General features: G+C 49.9%; 1 protein-coding gene across 11 annotated transcripts in view; it reads right to left on the bottom strand.

Moving 5' to 3' along the window:
• Positions 1 to 9,863: 9,863 nt before the first annotated feature.
• The window catches only part of LOC105469546 (basic leucine zipper ATF-like transcription factor 2), a 33,137-nt gene continuing 30,558 nt past the window's right edge, over positions 9,864 to 12,442 (bottom strand). For 10 of the 11 annotated variants that reach the window (XM_071074319.1, XM_071074318.1, XM_071074320.1 and 7 more), the window contains one exon: positions 9,864 to 12,066. In XM_071074319.1, the coding sequence (XP_070930420.1) occupies positions 11,281 to 11,952 (672 nt within the window). In that variant the 5' untranslated portion in view covers positions 11,953 to 12,066 and the 3' untranslated portion in view covers positions 9,864 to 11,280. Of the gene's footprint in view, positions 12,067 to 12,327; positions 12,437 to 12,442 lie in introns of those variants that run through there. The other variant, XM_011720743.3, reaches the window with a different exon arrangement.

Here is a 12,442-nt window from a genome sequence, read left to right as displayed (position 1 = left end):
GCCAGTCTGCCTAGAGGGTGGGAACTGTAATTTACCCCACTTTGGGCTTTGTTTTTTTTGAGACGGAGTCTTGCTCTGTCACCCAGGCTGGAGTACAGTGGCGCGATCTCGGCTCACTGCAAGCTCCGCCTCCCAGATTCACGCCGTTCTCCTGCCTCGGCCTCCTGAGTAGCTGGGACTACAGGCACCTGCCACCACACCTGGCTAATTTTTTGTATTTTTAGTAGAGACGGGGTTTCACCATGTTAACCAGGATGGTCTCGATCTCCTGACCTTGTGATCTGCCAGCCTTGGCCTCCCAAAGTGCTTGGATTACAGGTGTGAGCCATGGTGCCGGCCACTTCTTATGTGGCTTGACAAGGGATCTAGCACATAGAAGGTGCTAATCCATGTTTGATGAATGTCAATGAATTTTCAAATGAAGGAAGTTTACTGGGCAATCCAGCTCTGGAGTCCTGTCAGATTACACCAGTATTAGTTCTCAAACTAGGGCATGCATCAGAACTACCTAGAGGGCTTGTAGATTGCTGGACCAAGCCCCCAAGTTTCTAATTTGGTAGATCTGGGGGTCTGAGGATTTGCCTTTTGAACAAGTAAGTTCCCAGGTGCTGCTGCTGCTGGCAGAAGGAACCATACTCAGATAAACTTTGGATGAAACAGTCCCTACATGTGGCTGTGGGTACAGTTCAGGTGCTTCTCAGAATCAAGCTCTGGCTTGGACACTCTCAAGGGACCATCATTCCTGTGCTTTATCACAACCATCTGACCACCAGACCCTCCAGCGGATGTCTTTGGTCTTGACTACTGTCCCACTCCTTTGACCTGGAGGCAGGATTACTTTACCCTCTCCTGGTCCCTTTATTTATTTATTTATTTATTTATTTATTTATTTATTTTATTTATTTATTTTTGAAACAGAGTATCACTCCTTCGCCCAGGTTGGAGTGCAATGACACGATCTTGGCTCACTGCAACCTCTGCCTCCTGGGTTCAAGCAATTCTCCTGCCTCAGCCTCCCAAGTAGCTGGGATTACAGGCACCCACCACCACATCCAGCTAATTTTTTTTGTATTTTTTGTAGAGATGGGGTTTTGCCATGTTGGCCAGGCTGGTCTTTAACTCCTGACCTCTGCCGATTCACCCACCTCGGCTTCCCAAAGTGCTGGGATTACAAGCGTGAGCCACCGTGCCTGGGCTATTTATTTATTTATCTATTTGAGACGGTGTCTCACTGTTGCTCAGGCTGGAGTGCAGTGGTGCAATCTCGGCTCACTGCAACCTCTGCCTCCCAGGTTCAAGCAGTTCTCCTGCCTCAGCCTCCCAAGTAGCTGGGATTACAAGCATGCACCACCACTCCTGGCTAATTTTTGTATTTTTAGTAGAGATGGGTGTTCACCATGTTGGCCAGGCTAGTCTTGAACTCCTGACCTCAGCTAATCTGCCCGCCTCGGCCTCCCAAAGTGCTGCGATTACAGGCGTGAGCCACTGTGCCCGGTACTCTCCTGGTCCCTTTTCCCCAGGGACTCCCAGAAAGGCTTCTCATAGGGGCCCTGGTCACACAGTCACATTCTATAACTGGCTTTCCTCCCCCTAAGCAGTTCAGTCTAAGAGCCTCAGAGGACAAAAGAAATCCTGTCCTAGGAAGGGCCTAGCACGTACAGAGGAAGAATGGGGTGCTGGGAATAGGGCCCCCATTAACTGCCAGCCCCTGAAGTTCTTAGGGAAATGCTCCGCAGACCCATGATCTCCTGGAGAGGATCAGAACCAGGTCTTGTTCCTTAGAGAGCTGCTGCTGCTTCTTGGGCCTGTGCAGCTTCCTAGCCTCCAAGGCTGAGCGAAGGAGCCATTTAATCAATAGCTCCATTTCCTGCAGCACCTGGGGCTCCCCAACCCCTATCACCTCCCTTTGGGCTTCCCAGGTCAATTACCTGCCAAGCAACGGGCCTCAGCTCAGAAAAGCTGGCCAACCAGAGACTGGTCTGACGGGGCCATGGGGAGTTGAAATGATCTGACTTAGAGAGGCAACCCTGGGGGTGGGCGCAGGGGGGTCTGCCCCCACCCCTAGGGCAGTGTAATTTAGTCTTCAGTTCACCACTCCCTCTCTGTGTGTTGGGTGTCTGGCTCACAGTAAGGCTGTGAAACCCAGTGACCATCCAGATATGAGCCTTGTGGAGCTTGAGGAGGTGATAGAGTGGGATAGGTTTGCTCAAAGAGGCCTCCAAATCCTTCCAGGCTCAGCCCAGACCTTGAAGGCCTTTGTGCAGTTTTAGCAACAGGAGTTGATTCCTGTGGTTGGTGGCTGTCACAGGACAGAAGCAGAGGACACCAGGAAGGAGGTGAAACTTCCAAGAAGGAGGTGAATCACTAACCCAGGAGTCCCCTCCCAAACCACAGAGATCCTTCAGAAGAGCTCTCTTTGGCGACCTTTTGTGTTTGAATGTAACTCAAAATACCGGGTTGTTAGAGGCTCAAGTGTTCCCAAGAATCGTCCATGGAAACTGTTCTAGACACTGGGTCCAGGCCCACCCCAGGGAGTCAGATTCAGGAGTCTTGGCATGATTGAGAGATCTGTCCTAGGTTATTTTTACCCTGACTGGAGTCTCTTCCCTGTCCACTGCCTCACTAGATAAACAGAAGCCAAGACACAAGGAGGAAAGCTTGCAAGGGCCTGGGCACGCTGTTGGATGTAGTGGAGGCAGGACTGGCCTCTCTGGAGAGACTTCAGCATTCTCCGCTTTGAAAAACGGGGCTGTAGACCTTTTTAAATGGCATGCATTTCTGCAGGAACACACACACAGACACTTACAGTCCCCAAGGAATAGTCTCTCCTACAGGATGGGAATGCCCCCAGAGGGCACTGAACCACTAACCCAAGAGGAAAGATCTCAGATTCCTTCTTGCCTCAGGTACCCTGTATCAGACCTGAGATTTTTCCTTCAATCTTCCCTGAGTACAGGCTCTGATCTGTCCATGGTTCTGATTTTAAATGGATTTCACTTGGGGGCAAGTCATGAGTTCTTTCATTCATTTGGAGCAGCTAACATTTACTGAACACTTACTATGTGCCAGGGACTGTGAGCTACTTCTTACATGCAACCCGCTTTTTCCAAAGTAACCAGACATAATAGAAAAAAACCATAGGTCAGGCCGGGTGCGGTGGTTCATGCCTGTAATCCCAGCACTTTGGGAGGCCGAGGCGGGCACATCATGAGGTCAGGATATCGAGACCATCCTGGCTAACACAGTGAAACCCGTCTCTACTATAAATACAAAAAATTAGCCGAGCGTGGTGGCAGGCGCCTGTAGTCCCAGCTACTTGGGAGGCTGAGGCTGGAGAATGGCATGAACCCAGAAAGCAGAGCTTGCAATAAGCCGAGATTGTGCCACTGCACTCCAGCCTGGGCGACAGAGCGAGACTCTGTCTCAAAAACAAAACAAAACAAAACAAAAACCCACCACAGATCATAAATGTGTAGCTCAGTGAATTTTCTTTTTCTTTTTCTTTTTTGAGATGGAGTCTCACTCTGTTGCCCAGGCTGGTCTTGAACTCTTGGGCTCAAGCCATCCTCTCACCTGGCTTCCCAAAGTGTTGGGATTACAAGTGTGAGCCACCATGCCTGTCTGAACATAGACTTTTCTATTATACCTTTTGTATTAGTTTTCACACTGCTGACAAAGGCATACTTGAAACTGGAAAGAAAAAGAGGTTTAATTAGACTTACAGTTCCACATGGCTGGGGAGGTCTCAGCATGGCGGGAGGCAAGATACTTCTTTTTTTTTTTTTTTTTTTTTTTTTTTTTTGAGATGGAGTCTCGCTCTGTCGCCCAGGCTGGAGTGCAGTGGCCGGATCTCAGCTCACTGCAAGCTCCGCCTCCCGGGTCTATGCCATTCTCCTGCCTCAGCCTCCCGAGTAGCTGGGACTACAGGCGCCCGCCACCTCGCCCGGCTAGTTTTTTGTATTTTTTAGTAGAGACGGGGTTTCACCGTGTTAGCCAGGATGGTCTCGATCCCCTGACCTCGTGATCCGCCCGTCTCGGCCTCCCAAAGTACTGGGATAAGATACTTCTTACATGACAGCAGCAAGAGAAAAATGAGGAAGCAGCAAAAGCAGAAACCCCTGATAAACCCATCAGATCTCATGACACTTACTCACTATCACGAGAATAGCACAGGAAACACAGACCCCCATGATTCAATTACCTTTCCCTGAGTCCCTCCCACAACAGGCGGGAATTCTGGGAGATACAATTCAAGTTGAGATTTGGGTGGGGACACAAGCAAATCATATCACCTGTCTACATTATACATTCTATCTTTGTCTATACACACACACATATATATTGGGTGGACTGTAGGTGGGTACCTTTTTAAATCTCCATTTTCCAGATGAGAGAGCTGAGTCTTGAAGTTGAGTGAGGAAATAATAGAGCTGGGACTCGAACCTAATCCTATCTGACCCTGGAGTCTATGCTGTCTAACCACCATGCTCCGCTGCCTCCGAAAGCACAGGCTTTCTAAAAGTACTCATTGGCCGGACACAGTGGCTCATGCCTGTAACCGCAGAACTTTGGGAGGCCGAGATGGGAGAATCGTTTGAGGCCAGGAGCTCAAGACCAGCCTGGTCAACACAGCAAGACCCCATCTCTAACGAAAATTTTAAAAAGTGAAAAATTAGGCCGGGCGCGGTGGCTCAAGCCTGTAATCCCAGCACTTTGGGAGGCCGAGACGGGTGGATCACGAGGTCAGGAGATCGAGACCATCCTGGCTAACACAGTGAAACCCCGTCTCTACTAAAAAATACAAAAAAACTAGCCGGGCGAGGTGGCGGGCGCCTGTACTCCCAGCTACTCGGGAGGCTGAGGCAGGAGAATGGCCTGAACCCGGGAGGCGGAGCTTGTAGTGAGCTGAGATCCGGCCACTGCACTCCAGCAAGGGGGACAGAGTGAGACTCCGTCTCAAAAAAAAAAAAAAAAAAAAAAGTGAAAAATTAAAAAATAAAAGTATTCATTATGTGTTGGCCAAGTGTGGTGACTCACACTTGAAAATCTAGCACCTTGGGAGGCCGAGGAGGGAGAATCACTTGAGCCTTGGAGGTCAAGGCTATAGTGAGTTGTGTTTGTGCCATTGCACTCCAGCCTGGACCTCCCTGTCTCAGTAATAATAATAATAATAATCATTGTGTGCCACACTGGTGCTGTCATTGAGGGCGATAAGAGGGTAGCAAGACGCAGTCACACAAAAAGGGAGATGATAGAAAAGCACATGGTGAGGAAAGCAGGTCACTTTTTTTTTTTTTTTTTTTGAGATGGAGTTTCGCTCCTGTTACCCAGGCTGGAGTGTAATGGCGTGGTCTTGGCTCACCACAACCTCCGCCTCCTGGGTTCAAGCAATTCTCCTGCCTCAACCTCCCGAGTAGCTGGGATTACAGGCATGCACCAACCACGCCAGGCTAATTTTGTATTTTTAGTGGAGATGGGGTTTCTCCATGTTGGTCAGGTTGGTCTTGAACTCCCGACCTTAGATGATCCACCTACCTTAGCCTCCCAAAGTGTTGGGATTACAGGAGTGAGCCAATGCACTGGGCCTGCAGGTCACTTTTATCTTGGAAAATTACAGGAGGCTTCCTGGAGGAAGGAGCATTTGAAGAGGAAGGATGGGGGCAAATTCTGGGCATGAAGGAGTGATAAGGGAAAGACTATCAGGCTGAGAGCTCTGGGTGCACAAGAAGACACAGGCTGCAAAGGCCCTCAGAGGTCATCCTGCCCATCTCTCATTGTCCACCAACCTACTGATGGCTTCCAAATTTATTTATCCAGTTCTGACCTTTCCCAGACTCCAGACTCTTATTTAAACCAGTTGGATGTCAAATAGGTATCTCAAATTTAACATGGCCAAAACAGGGCTCCTGATCCCCACCATGAAACCCCAAACTGCTCCTCTTCCAGCCTTTCTTGTTTTTTGGCACTACCAGTTGCTCAGGTCCCAAATCTCAGAGTCATCCTTCCTTCCTCCCTTTCACCACACTCAATCCATGAGCATATCCCATCAGCTCTATCTGTAAGGCACACCCTGAATCCGACCACTTCTTTTTTGTTAATTTTTGATTTTTGTGAATACACAGTAGGCGTGCATGAGATGTTTTGATATAAACATGCAATGCACAATAATCACATCATGGAGAATGAGGTATCCACCCCTCAAGCATTTATCCCTGGTGTTACAAACAACACAATTACACTCTTTTAGTTCTTTCCAAGTGTACAATTAAATGATTATTGACTGCCGGGCGCGGTGGCTCACGCCTGTAATCCCAGCACTTTGGGAGGCCGAGGCGGGCGGATCACAAGGTCAGGAGATCGAGACCACGGTGAAACCCCGTCTCTACTAAAAATACAAAAAATTAGCCGGGCGCAGTTGTGGGCGCCTGTAGTCCCAGCTACTCGGGAGGCTGAGGCAGGAGAATGGCGTGAACCCGGGAGGCGGAGCTTGCAGTGAGCCGAGATCGCGCCACTGCACTCCAGCCTGGGCGACAGAGCGAGACTCCGTCTCAAAAAAAAATAAATAAATAAATAAATGATTATTGACTATAGTCACCCTACTATATGCTATCAAATAGTAGGTCTTATTTGTTCTATTTTTTTTTTAATCTCTTAATCATTCCCACCTCCCCCCACCCACCCCCAATCCTCTTCTTAGCCTCTGGTAATCATCCTTCTACTCTCCATCTCCATTAGTACAATTATTTTGAGTTTTAGATCCCACAAATAAGTGAAAACATGTGATGTTTGTCTTTCTGTGCCTGGCTTATTTCACTTAACATAATGATCTTCAGTTCCATCCATGTTGCAAATGACAGAATCTCATTCTTTTTATAGCTGAATAGTACTTCATTGTGCATATGTACCACATTTTCCTTATCCATTCTTCTGTTGATGGACACTTAGGTTGGTTCCACATCCTGGCTATTGTGAACAGTGCTGCAACATGAGAGTGCAGATATTTCTTCGATATACTGATTTCCTTTCTTTTGGATCTATACCCAGCAGTGGGAGTGCTGGATCATATGGTAGCTCTATTTTTAGTTTTTTGGGGAACCTCCAAACTGTTCTCCATAGTGGTTGTACTAATTTACATTCCCACCAACAGTGTTCAAGGGTTCCCTTTCTTGCACATCCTCGCCAGCATTTGTTATTGACTGTCTTTTGGGTATAAGCCATTTGAACTGGGGTGGGGTGGTATCTCATTGTAGTTTTCATTAGCATTACTCTGATGATTAATGATGTTAGCACCTTTTCATATGTCTATTTGCCATTTGTATATCTTCTTTTGAGAAATGTCTACTGGAATCTTTTGCCTCCCCCCACTTTTTTTTTTTTTTTTTTTGAGACGAAGTCTCGCTCTGTCTCCCAGGCTGGAGTGCAGTGGCATGATCTGAGCTCACTGCAACCTCTGCCTCCTGGGTTCACACAATTCTCATGCCTCAGCCTCCCAAGTAGCTGGGATTACAGACACATGCCTCTCAAAGTGCTGGGATTACGGGCACCCGCTACCACACCTGGCTAATTTTTGTAGTTTTGGTAGAGACAGGGTTTCGCCATGTTGGCCAGACTGGTCTCGAATTCCTGACTTCAAGTGATCCGCCCGCCTCGGCCTCCCAAAGGTCTGGGATTACAGGCGTGAGCCACTGTGCCCAGCCTTTTTGCCCATTTTTAAATCAGATTATTAGGTTTCTTTCAGGAAAATAGGAAGAAAATTTTAAAAGAAAGATTATTAGATTTTTTTCCTATAGAGTTGTTTGACCTCCTTATATATTCTGGTTATTAATCCCTTGTCAGATGGGCTGACCTTTTCTTACCACCTCACTGCTTCCACTCTCACCCCTGAACAATCTGATCTTTTGTAAATGTCAGGCTCCTGATTCATGGAAAAAAGGCAATGCCCTTGCAGTGGTCTGTATGATCTGGCCCTTGGTTATCTCTCTGACTTTATCCCTGACCAACTGACCGTCTCTGACCCTCCTTCATTCCCTCCAGCCACACCAGCTTCCTGTCTCAAATGTTCCAGGCTCACACCTACCCCCAGGCCTCAGCACTGGCTGTTTCCTCTGCCTAGAACGCATCTCCACCTGGCTAATTCACTGCCTTCTTCAAGACCTTGCTCAAATGTTCTCCTTTTTTTTTTTTTGAGATGGAGTCTAGCTCTGTCACCCAGGATGGAGTGCAGTGGCGTGATCTCTGCTCACTGCAACGTCCACCTTCTGGGTTCCAGAGATGCTTGTGCCTCAGCTTCCCAAGTAGCTGGGACTACAGGCATGTGCCACCATGCCCTGCTAATTTTCTTTTCTTTTTTTGAGATGGAGTCTTGCTCTGTTACCCAGGCTGGAGTGCAATAGCGTGATCTTGGCTCACCGCAACCTCCGCCTCCTGGGCTCAAGCAATCCTCCTGCTTCAGCCTCCCAAGTAGCTGGGATTACAGGCATGCGCCACCATGCCCAGCAATTTTTTTGGAATTTTTAGTAGAGATGGGGTTTCATGTTGGCCAGTCTGGTCTCGAACTCCCGACCTCAGGTGATCTGCCCGCCTCGGCCTCCCAAAGTGCTGGGATTACAGGCGTAAACCTCCGTGCCCAGTCACTAATTTTCTTTTTTTGTGTATCTATTTATAGTAGAGAAGAAGTTTAAGTTTGCCATGTTGGCCAGGCTTGTCTTGAACTCCTGGCCTCTAGTGATCTGACCACCTCAGCCTCCCAAGGTGCTGGGATTTAAAGCCATTACACCTGGCTTCAAATACCCTCTTCCTATTGAACCGACCTTGACCACCTTTTTTATTTTATTTTATTTTATTTTATTTTATTGAGACTGAGTCTCGCTCTGTCACTGAGGCTGGAGTGCAGTGGTGTGATCTTAGCTCACTGCAACCTCCACCTCCCAGGTTCAAGCAATTCTTGTGCCTCAGCCTCCTGCGTAACTGGGATCACAGGTGCCTGCCACCATGCCTGGCTAATTTTTGTATTTTTAGTAGAGACGGTGTTTTGCCATGCTGGCCAGGCTAGTTTCGAACTCCTGACCTCAAGTGATCCTCCCACCTCAGCCTCCCAAAGTGCTGGGATTACAGGTGTGAGCCACCGTGCCTGGGCGACCACCCTATTTTAAATTGTACCTTCTCCACCATGACCTTCTTGATTCCTCTTTTCTTGTCTTACCCCTCTTGACCCAACTTCCCTACTAAATATAAGCATTTTTGTCTGTTTTGTCCTCTTCTTTATCCCAAATGCCTAGGATAGTGTTTGAAAAGAGGTGCTGAATATTTTTTAAATGAATTTAAAAATCAGAGGCTGGGCACGTCAGAGTGCTCTGTTAGCCAGGCTGGAGGCCAAGGCGGGCCGATCACCTGAGGTCAGGAGTTCGAGACCAACCTGGCCAACATGGTGAAACACCACCTCTACTAAAAATACAAAAATTAGCCGGCGTGGTGGTGGGCACCTGTAATCCCAGCTACTCGGGAGGCTGAGGCGGGAGAATCACTTGAACCCAGGAGGCAGAGGTTGCAGTGAGCTGAGATTGCACCATTGCACTCCAGCCCAGGTGACAAGAATGAAACTCCATCTCAGAAAAAACAAAACAAATCTCTCTGTCTCTCTCCACACACACACACTCTATTGGTTCTATTTCTCTAGAGAACACTGACTAATACACCTGGGCAAGTCCATCTCATCTCTGAGCCTCAGTTTCCTCATCTGTAGTATGGGAGGGAGATTAATTAGCCAGTTCATGAGGGGTTGCCCATCTCTATTATTCTCTCTTCTTTCAAAGACTCTATAGGTTACAACCAGAGGTTTAAGCAACTAGGCAAAGCAGAAAAGATTGCAAAACACTTTATTTCCATCACATATGTTCCAAGACTTGTGTTCAGTATCCAGGAATGTGTTAAATACTAACATAGTGTTTCATTTACATGTGAGTGAAACCTGGGTGAAGAGCCAGGGTTTCTCTCCCCAATCCCCCTTAGAATGCTTGTCCTGCAGTCAGAGTGCAAAACACCCTCTTTTTTTTTTTTTTTTTTTTTTTTTTGAGGCGGAGTCTCGCTCTGTCGCCCAGGCTGGAGTGCAGTGGCGCGATCTCGGCTCACTGCAAGCTCCGCCTCCCGGGTTCCCGCCATTCTCCTGCCTCAGCCTCCCGAGTAGCTGGGACTACAGGCGCCGCCACCACGCCCAGCTAATTTTTTTGTATTTTTAGTGGAGACGGGGTTTCATTGTGTTAGCCAGGATGGTCTCGATCTCCTGACCTCGTGATCCGCCCGTCTCGGCCTCCCAAAGTGCTAGGATTACAGGCTTGAGCCACCGCACCCGGCCAACAAAACACCCTCTTGAAGCAGACACCATCACTGAACTCCCGCTGGGTCCTGGGCCCTGCTCTTCCTGCTGTTAACCCAGGCCAAGGAGCAATGAGGGAACTGCTTAGGCGGGGTCTGAGGGTAATGGGGGCCTAGGGGCCACACAGGGGCGGGTGCTACCAGGAAAGGTATAGCCTCCCTGCTGTCAGGTGCAAGCCCATCACTGCTTGAAAATAACCTTGCATAGGGTCCTTCCTCATTCTTTCCTCTTGCTTTTTGTTTATGAGATGAATGGCTCTTCCACTGTGGTTTTAGGGGCAGTGGGGAGGCAGGGAGCTATTTGGGAACAGCCTGGAGAGCTGACCCTGCAGAATCTCCCAGAAGCCTTGGTGTGGCTATGAGTACCCAGGCTGTAGAAATCCCAGATGGGCCTGTTCCAGGCCTCTCCCCAACTCCAGCCTGCAGGTTCAGCTTCTTGGCACTGAAAACACTACTAGGGGAAGCAAGAGTCCGGGCTTCTACTTGGCCTCTACCCACAAGGGCTTGGACTCTGGACCTGCCCCAGCTTGGTCAGGATTTCTGGGACCGCAGGGCTCTGGCCCTGGAATCACGTAGGAGTGCAGAGAGCCCTTCTCTGATCCCAGCACACAAACCTTCTCACATCAGCCCTCAGTTTCCAGGATTTCAGCCCCTAGGATGCCTGGGCCAGGACAGGAGAAGGAGGAGCAGAGGGTGGTGTTTCCGGCTCCAAGAAAGGCTTCGTGACCTTGGCCTTGTCACTTGGCTTCCCTGAGCCTCAGTTTCCTTGTCTGAAAAAGTGGAGTGATCATCTCGATTTCTCAAGTCAACTGTGGGGTTGAAATAAGATATTGGTGGTGACAGGGCCTGTCACAGTGGGAGGCATCAGTGGTGGCTTCCTTTTCCACTGTGAAATCCTGGGCCAGCTGGTCAGCCACGCAGGGCAGCACCCAGTAGCGAGGGAGGAGAGGCCCCTGTGCTAAGGTTGCTTCCTGAGCCCGAAGAAGGGGCCAACGCAGCTCCAGAGACCAGGTTAGAAGTGGACTTGAGAGAGGCGAGCAGAGGAAAGGCCAGGAGAGGGTGAGGGCTGGGATCCACACCCAGCCCTTGCCAAGCAGCCGCTGAGAGAGCAGGTTTGTGCTCCCTGCTCTGCAGACATGCAAGCCCCAGGTCAGAAGAAGGGTTGTTGGGAGAGGACTTCAGCTTCCCTCTGGTGGGATGCTCCAGCTCGAGGGGCTGTGGAGGGGCAGTTTGGGCTGTGAGGCTGGGCTGGAGGGCATTGAGCTTAGAGGAAGACCCCTGCAGGCTGGAACCAGTGTGTGAGGCAAACAGGAGAGGGCTGGGGGACAGTTGGACAGGAGGTTCAGCAACCACAGTGGGGCCAAGGGACAGTGAGGGCAGAGGGGACTGGAGGAGGCTGGGGGAATCATGAGGCTGTGGACCTGGAGAGAGCGGCTGAGCTGGGGAACAGGAGTCCGGGGTCTGGAACAGCTCCAGCTGCTCCTGGCAGCCATGTTGTCCCTGTGGGCCAGGGCCCAGGAGCCCCTCAGCCTGGTCCCAGCAGCCCGGGAGCCCTGGAGCTGAGCAGGAGGCACAGTCCATGGGGCACAGGCGCTCATGCACGTGCAGGGTCTGGCTCCACCACGCCAGCTCGGCCTGAAGGGCCTGGATCTCCTTCCTCAGGGCGAGGTTGTCTTTCTCCAGAGACTCGTGCTGCTGCAGAGAAGCAGATGGAAGGGGCGGGGAACCTCAGCCAGTGTCAGGAGCCCTGCATTAGCCTTGGCCCCTTCCAGGGTTCTCAACTTCAGGAGACAGATGCCACCACCATTGGAATAGCCAAGTGGGGTCTCTTGGCCACTCTCTGGTCAGCCCTTCATAACCACCTACCAAGTCTCCCCTGTCCCACCCCCTGAGGGGGCTCAGATCCACCTGCTTTCATCCCACCGCTAGTGCCCTAGAGCCAGTGCCATTTCTCACCTGGTATCTCCATGGGCCTCCAACCCATGTGCCCCCCAAACCACCTATTCCCTCGCCCACAGGAGCCATTCAGCAACTGTGTCATTAATTGCAGGTTAAAGCCCTTTAGAGGCAC

Source organism: Macaca nemestrina, chromosome 12 (genome assembly GCF_043159975.1).
Source record: "Macaca nemestrina isolate mMacNem1 chromosome 12, mMacNem.hap1, whole genome shotgun sequence".
Classification (NCBI taxonomy): domain Eukaryota; kingdom Metazoa; phylum Chordata; class Mammalia; order Primates; family Cercopithecidae; genus Macaca; species Macaca nemestrina.
The sequence above is the reverse complement of the archived record's forward strand: the minus strand, read 5'-3'. Positions and strand labels throughout refer to the sequence as shown.